This window comes from Mercenaria mercenaria, chromosome 13 (genome assembly GCF_021730395.1).
Source record: "Mercenaria mercenaria strain notata chromosome 13, MADL_Memer_1, whole genome shotgun sequence".
In the NCBI taxonomy this organism is placed as follows: domain Eukaryota; kingdom Metazoa; phylum Mollusca; class Bivalvia; order Venerida; family Veneridae; genus Mercenaria; species Mercenaria mercenaria.
The window spans coordinates 65,541,103-65,558,100 of record NC_069373.1 but is presented as its reverse complement, the minus strand read 5'-3'; the positions used below and the strand labels follow the sequence as shown (position 1 = coordinate 65,558,100).

The 16,998-nt window shown below is 36.1% G+C and overlaps 1 protein-coding gene across 1 annotated transcript in view; it reads left to right on the top strand.

Moving 5' to 3' along the window:
- LOC123528443 (inositol-pentakisphosphate 2-kinase-like) overlaps positions 1-16,767 on the top strand; it is an 88,582-nt gene extending 71,815 nt beyond the window's left edge. The window contains exons 10-14 of the mRNA XM_053520951.1: positions 1,447-1,601; positions 6,747-6,885; positions 8,185-8,314; positions 10,851-10,924; positions 13,010-16,767. Of these exons, the coding sequence (XP_053376926.1) occupies positions 1,447-1,601; positions 6,747-6,885; positions 8,185-8,314; positions 10,851-10,924; positions 13,010-13,205 (694 nt within the window). The 3' untranslated portion in view covers positions 13,206-16,767. The remainder of the gene's footprint in view (positions 1-1,446; positions 1,602-6,746; positions 6,886-8,184; positions 8,315-10,850; positions 10,925-13,009) is intronic.
- Positions 16,768-16,998: the final 231 nt, after the last annotated feature.

Below are 16,998 nucleotides of genomic sequence, written 5' to 3'. Positions count from 1 at the left end.
ATTGCACAATTTACTATCTTCAGAATTTACTATTTCAAAATTAGTATCATTATCTATACAACTTTGAACAAGTGAAATATCAGAAAAATCTATGTCAAAAGAACCATCAGGCTTTGTATTATTAATACAAGATTTTAAGTTTTTACAAGTACAAGTACCCTTAATATCTTTCGAACAAGCACATTTCAAACAAGAAAAACTAGAATTGTCATTGACTATGCTGGATTTCCTATCCAAAACATCAACGGAACTTGAAAGTCTAACGACATTAACATAACTGGAACAACTTCTGTCCGGATTGTTCAAAGAAACATAATTCCTGGACCTCGAATCATTGGAACATAAGTTCTGAGGAGAAACATCCTCCGCGTCTTCCTACAGAAAGCTCTCGACCCCCAACTCCTTCAACATACTGGCAGTTACATCTACCTTTAATTTACTGAATATGTCATCTGGATTCATAAGCACATAATGGGCTGAGTTATAGTTACAATGAACGTTCCCATCGCGAATAAAGCACTTGGTCACTCCTGGAATATCTGACACGACCTTCTTTAACCTCATTCGTAATGGTGTGACGTCATCAGTGATGTAAGCATCTTTATACGCCTGAACAGGTGAAACCCTTCACACAATTTACATTCATGGAAGCCGCCATTTTACATGCGTCTACTGATCTAGATTAAAAACCTCTACCATACAGTTAAACTTTTATTTTTGGCAGCAGCAATTACGGACGGTCGGCGGGTAAAATGAAAATAAAAATACTGAAAATGACTTTTATTTTTATTTTGTTTTGTCAAAAAATAGGGTCGGCGCTCCCGTAAACCAGAAAATTAAAAAATGCTGGCCTCATGTAAAGTGTCACACTTTTTGGTGTGCACAGGGGACAGATTTAGCTATATAATATAATATCTTTAAAACTGCTTGAACTATTAAGCTTAAAATTGTGCATATTTATCGAATATATTGATTTGGATATAAACTGACCAAAAATTCTTTCTAAATCTGAAGTGAATTAAAGTAAGGTTAGATGAGAGAATAGAAAAAGCTTCTTTATTTTGAAAACCACCCATATCACCAGTTGTCTTACTGTGAATCCAGGGATCAAGAGTTCAATCCCCATTCTTCCAGCTGAAAATTACTGAGATATAAATATGGCTGCTTTGTAACTGGCATGCTAAAGAACCAGGAAAGCGTCTGGAATCAGACCATCTGTATATTTCACTATCCTTCCATTAAATAACTACCAATCTTTTGGAGGAGTTGTCTTCATGAGTTGCTGATGGTGACTTTAAAAGATTTCAAATACAAAGAAACGAACCTAAGACTTTTTTTATTCATTACAAGTATTTACCTGTTCACAGCAAGTGAATAACAGAATTTCGATGGAGCAAAATAGACAAAAGTAGCAGGCAAAGTGTTATTTATATATGATCATTGCAGGTTGATGCAGATATTCATGGACCTTGTTTTAGAGGCATTGTTGTATGTTCCTGGTGATATAGACGATTCTCTCTTTGAAATGTCAAACTCCAATCCACTTACTGTGCAATATTGTCAAAATAGTCGCTACAGGCCAGATCTACATTCTGATTGTGGTATGTATACCTTAAAGCAATTTTTTGTCAGATGGTACAGTAAAATGTTTGAAATTTCAGTATATGTTAACAGGTACTTCCAGAAATGACCCAAAAAGATGTGTAGAAATTATCTTTGTTTAGTATTAAATAAGCATCTGATTTAATCTGCGTAATAAAATATGTCTGAAGAGACAGTAAATACATGCTTTTTTAAATGAAAAATTGCATAAGTAACTTTGCAAAGTCATTTGCTTATACAGTGCCCTGGATTGCTTGAAGGAAACCATTATATTTGGTTGTCACTTTGAAGTTTGCATTACCTCTGATGTCCTTTTGTTTCCTTTTTGAAAAAAATGATGATTTATTGTCATCACTTTATCAGCGTCGGCGTCGGCGTTGCCTGGTTAAAATTTATGTTAGGTCAACTTTTCACTTAAGCTATCAAAGCTATTGCTTTAAAACCTGCAACACTTGTTGACCATCAATAGCTGACTCTGGACAGCAAGATACTGAACTCTGCCCTGCTTTTTTGCAAGAGTTATGGCCCTTTTTGGACTTAGAAAATCAGATTTCTTGGTTAAGTTTTGTGTTTAGGTCAGCTTTTCTCCTAAACTATCAAAACTATTGATTTAAAACTTGCAACACTTGTTCACCATCAAAAGTTAACTCTGTACAGCAAGACACATAACTCCATCCTGCTTTTTGCAAGAATTATGGTCCCTTTTGGATTTAGAAAATATCGGATTTCTTGGTTAAGTTTTATTTGTTTAGATTAACTTTCCTCCTTAACAGTCAGAGCTATTGCTAGTTATTCTCCATTAAAAGCTGACTCTGCACAGCAAGTACCATAGCTCCACATTGCTTTTTGCAAGAATTATGGCCCCTTTTTGGACTTCGAAAATCATGGGTAGGACAATATTTCTATTATATTTTTAGTACCGTTAATTCTTGTAATTTTGTTGCATTAATTTTGTAGTTTGCTTAGAAAGGCTATTTCATAGGGTTATGTGAATGTGGATTTCCACTTTTAAAATATAAAATGTATGAGAGTTTGTCAGTCTGGCAGGCTGTACATGAGTGTGTACTTTGGTCCATCTATCCGAAATTGTAAATAGTACTTTAAATTAGCTAGAGTAACCAAACCTTAAATAATTACACTGGGACCCCGTTATAACGCTGTCGTCGGGGTCCCAAGGTTTCGAGACCCGCGGATCTAGCGGGGTTAAATTTATAACTCGGGTTGATCGTATCAGCGGTATATGCAATACCCCACCCTACGGTAATGTTTTAGGCGTATGTTGGATGCTTTTTTATGTAAATAAGAAATAAGAATCGTATAAACGGGACATTTATTTACCTATGCTACTGAAAAATACATTAAAAGAATTATAACGCTGTGTCATCTTCTCATTTTGCCGTGATTCTAAAAGAAAGTTGGAATTGTGTATCCCGGAAGTAAACATATATAACGCTGTCTGAGAAGTGCGCGGTCGTGAGAATTACATATGCAATGCAATTGCACTGGGGGTTTATGTAACTAAAAGAAGAATGCGGACAGTCTTAAAAATATTAATTTTGAATACATGGAGAAAATCGATAAATAAGATAGAAAATTGTTAAATCACCGTTAATATACGTTATTAAAAAGGGAGAACATTCTCAATATGGCATTCAGTGCGTCAGATCTTCGTTAATTGAGTGTGATGATTACGAAAAACGGCTGCATTTTATTACAAAACTGGGCCTGTTGTTTGATTTTTATTCACTCAAGTGTTCATGTCATCCGCTTTATTGGTGCAAACTTAATGGTTTGATAGTTGACTGACTGCTTACACGCTTGTTATGCAAACAATCTAATTTTGACACGGTACTGATTGCCTAATTGTCACATGTCTACATGTATTCAAACAAAGGCGATACGCAAACAAGTAAGCTAGCAGACAATTATTGATTTTTGTCACAGTTATCATGGCAAAAGTGTTAATGTACATGTAGTTTTAACAATGGTTATGATCAAATTAAATAACATCCGCGGACTCGTTTTTTTTTTTTTTTTTTAACCCCAGAAAATTCTGGGTTCAAGAGCCTACCGCGTTATAACAAGGACCGCGGTATATCAGGTAGCGTTATAACGGGTTTCAAGTGTATTAATTAGCACATGGCCTTTTCTTGCATAATAGTTTTATCCTCCTTCACCAAGTAAAAGCAGAGTTTTGCACCTTGACTTGGCAAAACTTGAAAATGCATATAATTCAAAAAGTGTTCTAGCTAGGATCTCCAAACCTCCCTTAATTATGAATTAGTATGTGACCTTTGCTCATGTTTAGTAACATCCCCCTTGAGGCAGTAAAAGCAGAGGTTTCCCCATGATTTGGTAAAAATAGAAAGTTTTGACTGTATCTAAGTAACCTATTGATGGATCTTCATTAAACATTACACAATAGATCACTATAGGGCTGTAATGCATGAATGCTTCATTCAGCATTACTTCAACAAATAGAGTTACTGCCCTTAAGGATGTAGAAATGAATTTTTTCTAACGTTAAGAATTTTTTCATACTCTGTTAGCTTGAAGAACATTAGATTCTAAGACAAACAAGAGAAGAAAAAACAAAGGCCACCAAACTCGTTTTAATTTTATAGGGCATTTTCTTCACCCACTGTTTACGCATTTCTGAAATTTTGTAAAATTGAAAAAATGGTGATACTTTATAAAACATATAATATCCCATTGAATGTTATAGAGATTTCAGGTCTTACAGGTTAATATGAATATAAGGTGATGTCAGTTTTATATAAGCATAAATGTCACTAACAAATCTCTTTCATTTTTAGCTCGACTGTTCGAAGAATAAGTAGAGCTATCCTACTCACCACGGCGTCGGCGTCACACCTTGGTTAAGTTTTACGTACCAGTCCACATTTTGACAAAGTCTTTTGAGATAAAGCTTTGAAACTTTCAACACTTGTTAACCACCACCATGGCCAGTTATAGGCAAGATCACATAACTCCATCAAGGATTTTGGCTGAATTATGGCCCCTTTTGACATAGAAATCATGGTTAAGTTTTTCGTACCAGTTCATATTTTGACAAAGTCTTTTAAGAAAAAGCTTTGAAACTTTCAACACTTGTTTACCATCACCATGGCCAGTTATAGGCAAGATCACTTAACGCCATCAAGGGTTTTGGCTGAATTATGGCCCCTTTTCGACTTAGAAATCTTGGTTAAGTTTTTCGTACCAGTTCATATTTTGACAAAGTCTTTTGAGATAAAGCTTTGAAACTTTCAACACTTGTTTACCATCACCATGTCCAGTTATAGGCAAGATCACATAACTCCATCAAGGATTTTGGCTGAATTATGGCCCTTTTTGACTTAGAAATCTGGGTTAATATTGCGTACTAGTTCATATTTTGACAAAGTCTTTTGAGATAAAGCTTTTAAACTTTCAACACCTGTTTACCATCACCATATCCAGTTATAGGCAAGAGTACATAACTCCATCATGGATTTTGGCTGAATTATGGCCCTTTTTGACTTAGAAATCTTGGTTAAGTTTTCCGTACCAGTTCATATTTTTTGTAAAGTGTTTGACATATGGCTTTGAAACTTTTATCACTTGTTTAGTATAATAGTCTGTATCTGTGGGAATGAGTACATAACTCTGTCTTCTATTTTGGCTGAATTATGGCCCTTTTTGGACTTCGAAATTGGTTCTGTTTTCATACAAGTCCACGTTTTGTCAAAACTATTTGACATATGGCTTTTAAACTTTGAACACTTGTTTATCATTATGATTTCCATATGTAGGCAAGAGTACATAACTATTTTGACTGAATTATGGCCCTTTTTGGACTTTGAAATTGGTTCATACATTGCCATTTAGTGCAAGACTTATCGAAATCAAAGAAATACAGGAACAATGTTTGTCTAATCTATTTATTTCTTTTGTCTGGATATCTGTGGAAATATTTTGACCCCATTCTTCAATCAGTTCTTCGAATAGTCGAGCGCGCTGTCATCAGACAGCTCTTGTTACATGTTGACATAATTACCCCACCCACTTTATATTCAATGGAAAAACGTATTTAGATCTACAAAAAAATTCTGATGATAGGATTTTCAAAATATTTTGCAGCTTTAATGACACACAAAAATGCTTCAAAATGGAAAGAAAAAAAGTTGGGGTCACCGTGCATCTAAGAGATTTATTAAGAAAAAAATGTTAAAAACTGGTGAATTTTGATAGTTTTTGTTCTTTTTGTTTTAATTTATATTTTCTAGATAATATAAAGTGCTACCTTGAAAACTTTTATTTCAGTTATAGCTTATCATTATATGTATCAGCCAGGAAAATATCAAAACCAAACCTGATCTATTTTAATAGATGTTTGAAATTACCTACCCCTACCCCGTTGTAAATCTTATGTCAATTTTAGGCAAGTGCCAGCCAAAAATAAGGGTAAAAAAAAAATTCGCAAAAAGTAGAGAATATTTGGTTAAATGGTACATTATTAGCCATATTTTAATCACTTAGAATTAATTTTTGGCAAAACTTTTGTTAAAAAGCAATATTCGAAGAAACATTTTTCAAAATGGTGGATATCCTGAAAAAAAAACACTTGTGCATCCTTAAATTACTTTGAAGTTCATAAATTCCCATATAACAAAGCAATTGATGGATCTTCATGAAACTTATTACAAATACTATGGAGCAGTGATGTATGCGCAGTTAGGATTTAATTTCATGGATTGACTCAACTATGTTTTCTTGTTTTAGTTTTTGTTGGGTTTAACGTTACACCGACACAATTTAGGTCATATGGCAACTTTCCAGCTTTGATGTTGGAGGAAGACCCCAGGTGCCCCACAGTGCATTATTTCATCACAGGTGGGCACTTGGGTAGAACCACCAACCTTCTGTAAGCCAGCTGGATGGCTTCCTCACATGGAGAATTCAGCGCCCCAAGTGAGACTCGAACCCACATTGATGAGGGGCAAATGATTTGAAGTTGGCAACCTTAACCACTTGGCCAGGGAGACCCCCTGACGCAGCCATGAAGTCTGTGAAAATTAGTCCCCCACAGATATTAATGATTTCACATCTGTTATAAAATGTTTCTTCTTTGTTACGATATGTTAAATGTATGTTTTTGGCAGATAATTGTGGTGATCTACCCACTGGTTGTGTTCTCGAACGTATACTCTCTACTCAAATGCTAGACAGCCTAGATATTGATGGCATATTTCCACTCTACCTCAAACTGAAGAAGTGTATCAGTGAAGCTCCAGCTCTTAGGTAAGCTTTAAATCTACGAGTAAATCTCCAATTCTTAGGTAAGCTAAAAGGTATAAGTGATCTTCAACTCTGAGGTAAGCTATAAATCTTATAAGTGAATCTCCAGCTCTTAGGTAAGCTGTATAATCTCCTGTTACTAGGTAAGCTATAAATCTGTAAGGAAATTTCCTGTTCTTAGGTACGATATAAATCTATAAGAGAATCTCCAGCTCTTGAGAGATGATTGGCTAATATGGCTTACCTGTTAAAGCTAGAATATATTGTTTCAGACGCAGATTGATGCACATGGTCCGTATTGTGGAGATGATTGTCTGAAATGGCATATTTGAGACGCAGATTGTGCATGGATGGTCAGTATTGTGGAGATGATTGTCTGAAATGGCATGCCTTGTATATTTCAGATGCAGATTGTGCATGGATGGTCCGTATTGTGGAGATGATTGTCTGAAATGGCATGCCTTGTATATTTCAGACGCAGATTGTGCATGGATGGTCCGTATTGTGGAGATGATTGTCTGAAATGGCATGCCTTGTATATTTCAGACGCAGATTGTGCATGGATGGTCGGTATTGTGGAGATGATAGTCTGAAATGGCATGCCTTGTATATTTCAGACGCAGATTGTGCATGGATGGTCGGTATTGTGGAGATGATTGTCTGACGCAGATTGTGCATGGATGGTCCGTATTGTGGAGATGATTGTCTGAAATGGCATGCCTTGTATATTTCAGACGCAGATTGTGCATGGATGGTCCGTGTTGTGGAGATGATTGTCTGATATGGCATGCCTTGTATATTTCAGACGCAGATTGTGCATGGATGGTCCGTGTTGTGGCGATGATTGTCTGAAATGGCATGCCTTGTATATTTCAGACGCAGATTGTGCATGGATGGTCCGTATTGTGGAGATGATTGTCTGATAAGGCATACCTTGTATATTTCAGACGCAGATTGTGCATGGATGGTCCGTCTTGTGGAGATGATTGTGTGATATGGCATACCTTGTATATTTCAGACACAGATTGTGCATGGATGGTCCGTATTGAGGAGATGATTGTGTGATATGGCATGCCTTGTATATTTCAGACGCAGATTGTGCATGGATGGTCCGTATTGTGGAGATGATTGTCTAAAATGGCATGCCTTGTATATTTCAGACGCAGATTGTGCATGTATGGTCTGTATTGTGGAGATGATTGTCTGATATGGCATACCTTGTATATTTCAGACGCAGATTGTGCATGGATGGTCGGTATTGTGGAGATGATTGTCTGATAAGGCATACCTTGTATATTTCAGACGCAGATTGTGCATGGATGGTCCATATTGTGGTGATGACTGGCTACAAGCGTGTTCCCAGCTTAGCTGTGATGTTGATGATGACCTGTTTATTGAAGATTTGGATTGTATAAGTTCAATGGTGAACAAGGTAGGTACTATCTTTTATATTTGTTTAAGCTCACCTGCACTTTGTTCAGTGTGAGCTATTTGTATAGACGGATGGTCCTTTATCCAGCATCTGTTGTCTTGGGTCAACACTTTCAGCACTACTGCATTTGCTCCAGCGTCAGCAACACCGTTGGTTAAAATTTTTGATAAAGTCAAATATCTCTGTTACTACTAAAGCTATTGACTTGAAACTTAAAATACTTATTTACTATCAAAGTCTACACTTGGAGAAACAATCCCCATGTTTCTATTTTAATTTTGACAGAATTATGCCCCTTTTAACCTAGAGTTTTTGTTTAAAGTTTTTGATAATGTAAAATATCTCTTTTACCATCAAAACTTTTGACTTGAAACTTAAATTGTTATTAACTATCAAAAGTTTACACCAGGAAAAACAATCCCCATAACTCTGATTTGAATTTTGACATAGTTATTTCCATTTTTAACTTAGAATTTTTTGGTTAAAGTATTTGATAAAGTCAAATATCTCTGTTACTTTCATAGTTTTTGACTTGAAACTTAAAAGAATTATTTACTATCAAAGTCTACACCAGGAGAAATAATACCTGTAACTTTGATTTGATTTTTTTGACAAGAGTTATGTCCCTTTTTAACTTAGAATTTTTTGTTTAAAGTTTTATAAGGTATAAGGCAAAGCTCTGATTCAGTCAAGCACTGAGAAAAGTTGAGCACGCTATCTAACGGACAGCTCTTGTTACTTTAAATCTTCTCCTTTGAAACTATAAAACTACACCAAACTTGAACTGTAGCATCCTGGCATGGACCTCTCTCAGTTTTGTTCAAGTGGTTCCCTTTTAATGACCACCAGAGCTGAAAATAGGAAAATGAACCTTTGAACAACTTCTTTTAATGAAACACTTAATAGATGATCACAGAACTTTGTCTATAGCATACTCATAAGATCTCTCTCTCAAATTTATAAAAATGGATCTGCTTGGCTCCTACCAAGCTCCAGAGCTAAAAATAAAAAAACTTTAAATGTGTTCTCATGAACCTCTTGATGGATCATCACAAAGCTTGTAAAGTACCCTCTGCAATATACATATTTATACAATTCCAACATCTTTATTAGCCAACCATCATCAGATGGCGGGCTATTCAAATCACTCTGCGTCCGTGGTCCGTCGTCATTCCGTCAGTCCGTCCTTCTGTTAACAATTTCTCGTTATCGCATCTCCTCAGAAACTACCAGGGGGATTTTGACCAAACTTTGTCAGAATGAGGTATTGGTACCCTAGTTTTGTCCCCCTGAAAATCAGACTGGTTCAACAATTTTTTAATAAGTTATGGCCCTTTGTTTATTTCTATACTTTACATAGATTTATATTGGGAAAAACTTTGAAAATCTTCTTGCCCAAAACACAGAGCCTAGGGCTTTGATATTTGGTATGAAGCATCATCTAGTGGTCCTCTACCAATATGATTCAAATTATTTCCCTGGGGTCTAATATGGCCCCGCCCCGGGGCTCACATGGTTTATATAGACTTATATAGGGAAAAACTTTGAAAAACCTCTTGTCCAAAACCACAGGGCCCAGGGCTTTGATATTTTGTATGTGGCATCATCTAGTGGTCTTCTACTAAGATTGTTCAAATTATCCCCCTAGGGTCAAATATGGCCCCGCCCCGGGGGTCAAATGGTTTACATAGACTTATATAGGGAAAAATTTTGAAAATCTTCTTGTCCAAACCATAAAGCCTAGGGCTTTGATATTTGTAATGTAGCATCGTCTAAAGGTTCTCTACCAAGTTTGTCAAAATTATCCCCCTAGAGTCAAATATGGCCCCGCCCTGGGGGTCACTTGGTTCATATAGACTTATATAGGGAAAAGCTTTTAAAAACTTCTTGTCAATAACCTACAACATTCAAATTTGGACCACATGTATGGTTTTGAGTGGCAAGATGAACCTTGATATGAGTTGACCTTGATTTTGACCTAGTGACCTACTTTCACATTTCTGTAGCTACAACCTTCAAATTTTGACCACATGCATAGTTTAGTGCACTGCAATAAAGTTTGACCGTGACATTGACCTAGTGACCTACTTTCACATTTTTGAAGGTACAGGCTTCAAATCTGGACTACATGCATAATTTCGTGTTCCGAAATGAAATTTGACCCAGTGACCTACTTTCACATTTCTCAAGCTACAGCCTTCAAATTTGGACCACATGCATGGTTTTATGTACTGAAACAAACTTTGACCTTTACATTGACCTAGTGACCTACTTTCAAATTTCTCAAACTACAGTCTTCAAACTTGATGCACATGCATAGTTTTGTGTACAAAAAACTTTGTCCTTGAAATTGATCTAGTGACCTACTTTCACATTTCTCAAGCTACAGCTTTCAAATTTAGACCACATGCACAGTGTTGTGTACGGAAATGAAATTTGACCTTGAGCTAGTCAATAAGTCTTGAAATTTGGAACACACAAAAATGGCACATTGGTGGGCGCCAAGATCACTCTGTGATCTCTTGTTTTGTTTCAGGTGAAGAGGTTTCTTATATCAAAAACGGTTCAGGATTGTTCTGTTATGGTGGCACTGCAAAGAGTCCCAGACAGGTAAGTGTCATTGATATGGGATATAGAAATTGTAGACTACTGCTCATAGAGAAACCAGATATCCATGTTGGTAAAGTATACTGTGGATATCCATGTTTAATGCGCACCCATGTATAATACAAACATAGAGAAACTAGGCATTAATTTAGTAAAGTAAAAGTTAACATGCTATTACGTCTCCCCATGTGAGGAGATACATTGATTTTTTTTATAGTACGATCTATGGATTTGATACTACAAATGGAAATATTTAGAGCTGACATTTTCTTAAGTCGTATAGCCGTTTATCAGCCAGATAAAGATATATCTGAAATTTCACAGGAAGGCAACTAAGTTGTGTAGAGATAGAGCCTCTGACTGAGTTATTATGTAGATAAAAGTTGTTAAAAAATTTAAGTTCTGTTCAGAGTGAAATTTTATCACAGGCTGGCCAGTCACATTATGGTAGAAACGGCTTGAATTATGCTATGTTTAATCTTTGGTTAGCAATAGTTTTCCGAGATTTTGCTGGTATTTACTAAAATTTGACTCCCTTCTGTTATTTACAGTAGTTTACATAATTTGTGAGATTGCGCTGTAGTAACATGAGAAATAAATGTAATATTTTTAGCTCGACTATTCAAAGAACAGTCTAGCTATTCTACTCACCCTGGCGTCGGCGTCACACCTTGGTTGAGTTTTTGCATGCAAGTACATACAGCTATCATTTAAAGGCATATAGCTTTGAAACTTATTTATTCTTTTTCTAGGTCAATTACCAACCTCACTGGGTCAAGTTCCATAACTCTAACATGTATTTTGAGCAAATTATGCCCCCTTTTGGACTTAGAAAATTCTGGTTAAAGTTTTACATGCAAGTTACTGTCTCCAAAACTAATGCAGATATTGAATTGAAATTTCACATGTGTCTTCGGGGTTATAAAACTAGTTGATAGCACCAAGTCCCATAACTCTGACCTTCATTTTGGCCAAATTATGCCCCCTTTTGGACTTAGAAAATTCTGGTTAAAGTTTTGCGTGCAAGTACATACAGCTATTACTAAAAGGCATATAGATTTGAAACTTATTTTTTCTCTTTTTAGATCAATTACCTACCTCACTTGGTCAAGTCCCATAACTCTGACATGTACTTTGGGCAAATTATGCCCCCCTTTTGGACTTGGAAAATCCTGGTTAAAGTTTTACATGCAAGTAACTATCTCCAAAACTACTACAGATATTAAATTGAAACTTCACATGTGTCTTCGGGGTTATAAAACTAGTGGATAGCACCAAGTCCCATAACTCTGACATGTATTTTGGGCAAATTATGCCCCCTTTTGGACTTGGAAAATCGTGGTTAAAGTTTTACATGCAAGTAACTATCTCCAAAACTACTACAGATATTAAATTGAAACTTCACATGTGTCTTCGGGGTTATAAAACTAGTTGATAGCACCAAGTCCCATAACTTTGACATGTATTTTGGGCAAATTATGCCCCCTTTTGGACTTGGAAAATCGTGGTTAAAGTTTTACATGCAAGTAACTATCTCCAAAACTACTACAGATATTAAATTGAAACTTCACATGTGCCATGGGGTTATAAAACTAGTTGATAGCACCAAAGTTTTGCGTGCAAGTACATACAGCTATTACCAAAAGGCATATAGCTTTGAAACTTATTTATTCTTTTTCTAGGTCAATTACCTACCTCACTGGGTCAAGTTCCATAACTCGTAACATGTATTTTGAGCAAATTATGCCTACTTTTGGACTTAGAAAATTCTGGTTAAAGTTTTACAAGCAAGTCACTATCCCCAAAACTAATGCAGATATTGAATTGAAACTCAACATGTTTCTTCAGGGTTATAAAACTAGTTGATAACATCAAGTCCCATAACTCTGATATGTATTTTGGTAAAATTATGTCCCCTTTCGAGCTTAAAACTCTTTTGATATTTAACATTTTGGTTAATAATTTCCTGCTTCTGTGACAATATTTCGAATAGTCGAGCTTGGCTGTCTTATAGACAGCTCTTGTTAATCTGAGAATTATGTTTAGACATTCTTTTATTTTATATAATATGTATTTTCATATCTTTAGCTACAATGAAGATGAAGGGGGACAACTCTTGAAGGATGTGGAGGGTCGCCTGTTCCGATTCTCCGTTAGTTTAGTCGACCTTGACCCCAAACCCTTCTGCAAGATACCGAACTACCATAAGCAAGATAATGAAATAATCAACGCGTACAGAGAGGCATGTGGTGGTGAATTCTCTGGTACTGTTGATGAAACATAGCAGACAATTTGTACCAATATCTCAAGTGTAAGTGAGTGCCACTGTGCGAAAAGTAGCATTAGGACTAACTCATATGAATCCATCTCATCTGTGCAGTCTGATTTTGATCCATACTGTTTGCTTTTCATTTGCAGATAAGTGCTTAAATTGATAGACTGTATGGATGTGGGGTTAAACAGACAGTATGGATGTTTGGATAAACAGACAGTATTGGCATTGGGGTAAACAGACAGAATGGACACTGGGATAAACAGACAGTATGGACATTGGGATAAATAGACTGTATGGACAGTGGGATAAACAGACAGTATGGACATGGGGATAAACAGACAGAATCGATGTTGGGATAAACAGACAGTATGGACAGTGGGATAAACAGACAGTTTGGACGTGGGGATAAACAGACAGTATGGACGTTGGGATAAACAGACAGTTTGGACGTTGGGATAAACAGACAGTATGGACATGGGGATAAACAGACAGTATGGACATGGGGATAAACAGACAGTATGGACATGGGGATAAACAGACAGTATGGACATGGGGATAAACAGACAGTATGGACATTGGGATAAACAGACATTATGGATGTGCACTGATCTGGATCCTTGCTGGTTGCAAGTTGTAGCGCTGGTTTTTGCACAGTGGCTCTCATATAATCTTTATGTTTATTAGATAGAGGACAATATACAACAGCAGGATCTTGTATGTAAGAAATCTTACCACCCGACTTGAACAGTGGTGGCTTATCTGACATCTCATTAGTTGCTCTTCGAGTTTAATGTGTTACAATGCTTTAAAATTCTGCTCATGTATGGTACTAGATTTTGCCATTACTTGCCACTTTGAATGAAACACTATCAGAAATCTGTCAGACTTTCCTTGTTGTGCTGGAAAGCACAGTGCAGAACTTCACTTTCATAAAGTGCTAAAAGGTTTTGGAAGTTGGTAGAAGTGTTTGAAGTCAGTCAAATTTTTCTTTTCTTTTTTGTGTTGAAAGTTGATAAAAATTTCACTGAATGCGTTTTTAAAAAAATGTAAGCTGGTGAGTGATATAGTGTCTTCTTGGCCTTTTTGTTTGCTTATTTGTTTCTTTTTCATTTCACTGTCTTATATCTTTTGGGTATATGAGACAATAACGAGTTCAAAGGTCTGTGTAATACTCATTAGTCATTTACTTGTTTCATAGGCATGTACATAGTCTACGCTTTAATGAAGATGTGTAGAGGAATTGTGAGTGTTAAGCTTTAAACTGTAAAATAATTGTAAATATTTCATGTTGCACAGGATATTTTAGATACGGACAGTTGTTTCAGGTGCCAGTGCATAACAGAAGAAAACATTGTGAGATGTAAATATGACATGTATCATATTGATTGTTTCATTACACATGTACCTCATGTTTATAGCTTGACTATTAGTAGTATATGGAGAGCTATCACACTGAGACTTGCATCGTCATCCGCATCTGCATCTGGAGCTTGGTTTAAGTTTTGATGCACTTTCAGTTCATAGCTGGACTTGAACAAACTTCAAAATTGTTGTTCTTTCATCATCCACATTATGTGATATGAGTTTCATAACTCTTTCTAAAGTATTTAATGAAATTTGCTTAGTGTCAAAATAGTCAAGCAGGCTGTCTTCTCTGACAGTTATTGCCTGTTTACAGTTTTTGCTGAAGGTAGTAGACTCAAAAACAACAGTCAGTAATTTCTGTTAGATTGTATGTATTCCTAATTTGTAATTTCAACATTTCCAAGCTGGATAGGAGAACTATGTTAAGTAGATAATGCGATATCAGCAATGCTTTTTATACGCCCAAAGGGACGTATTATGTTATGACGCTGGTGTCCGTCTGTCAGTTTGCAATTTCGTGTGGGCTCTATAACTCTTGAACCCCTTGAAGGATTTCAAGGAAACTTGAGACAAATGTTCACCACACCGAGACCACATACAGAGTGCATGTTTTGGATGTCTTGCTGAAAGGTCAAGGTCACACTTAGGAGTCAAAGGTCATATCAGTTTGTTTCGTGTCCGCTCTGTAACTCTTGAACCCCTTGAAGGATTTCAAAGAAACTTCACACAAATGTTCACCACACCAAGACAACGTGCAGAGCGCATGTTCCAGACGACTCGCTTCAAGGTCAAGGTCACACTTAGGGTTCAAAAGTCATATCAGTTTGTTTCGTGTCCACTCTGTAACTCTTGAACTGCTGAAAGGATTTCAAAGAAACTTGGCAGAAATGTTCACCACACCAAGACAACGTGCAGAGCGCATGTTCCGGATGACTTGCTTCAAGTTCAAGGTCACACTTAAGGGTCAAAGGTCATATATGACTTTGCTTTGTGTATAATGCTCTGCATTGCAGTGCTCTTGTTTTTATTTGGCAGATCTCTTTTTTTGTTCACTTACAATAATTTTTTTTTGAATTACTTCCCTTTTATGTTACTATAAATAGCTTATTTTTAAACTTTTTTATTATTGGCAGTAGGGAATAACTGAGACCACTTTTCTGTGGTACAACATGGATGGTACCTCTAATTTTTAGGTGTATTTTTACATACTTGTACCTGATAAGGATTTTTTTTTTTTGTGGACTTTGAATATTTTTTTGTGGACTTAGATTTGTTTTTTGAAGTTTTCCTTTTGTTGTTCTGCTCCTTTGGGCTACAACAGTCAAGTTCTTTAAATTTTGCTCCCATCCTATGATGTAATCCTTCGGGCGTATATTGCCCCGCTTGGCGGAGCTCTTGTTTAGCTGCTATTCCTGAATAATGGCACTCATGAGTTCATAATGTTCATTTATATTGATCAGCATCAAACTCTAGTGTCCTGAAAATTCAATTACAAAATTACCAAATATAGGCAATGTAATTGCAAAGATAGTGTATAGTAAATATATGTGGTACAAATGAAGGCACTGACCTCCAGAGTGTACGACAATTAAACAAAAAGAAAATTTTTAGATACCAGATCAGAAAAGTGTTGCTGTATTACATAGGAGATTTAAAATTTAGTAACTGAGAGATTATATGTTATGGGAAACCATAATAATTAGTTAGTTTTATTAAGTTTTCTTTCAAAATTGAAAAACATTTGTAATGGGGTACCAGAGGTAAACTGCCTTAATTATATAAAGATTCATATTTAACAACCATGGCAGCCTGGGTTGGATTCTCAACTCGGGCATTTTTTTCTCTTGATTTTGCATTTTTAAGACAGTTTAGAAACAAAAAAGAAAAACTTAAGTTTGAAAGAAAGATCATTTTTATGCCCCGGAAGGGAGGCATATTAGTTTTCAACTGTCCGTCTGTTAGTTCGTTTGTCACAACGTTAACTTTTTGCATGAAGGCACTTTACTCTCGAACCACTGCACCCAGGACCTTCAAACTTCACTTGCTAATAGTACTTATTGAGTACACGACCCCTATTGACTTTGGGGTCACCAGGTCAAAGGTCAAGGTGCTGCGGGGGCATTTGTCACCATTAGTGACAGCTCTTGTTGATTAAAAAAAATCAGCAGGTCAGTGCCTTTAAAGACTGAATAATAGCAAAATATTTAATAATGATTAAGCAAAAGTGCTTAAAGTATCATGCACGGGCGTTACAGTCGGCTAAATTTCACAGGCGCACGTGAAATTATTGTACGACTGTAACCGCCCACCGTGCATAATTAGTGTTAAAGCACTCTTTTCCTATAAACTATTTCGATTCTAATATATTATTTTGATAAAATATAGATAAAATATGATAGAACTGTTTATTGGCGCATGTATGGCGCCAAATGATAGT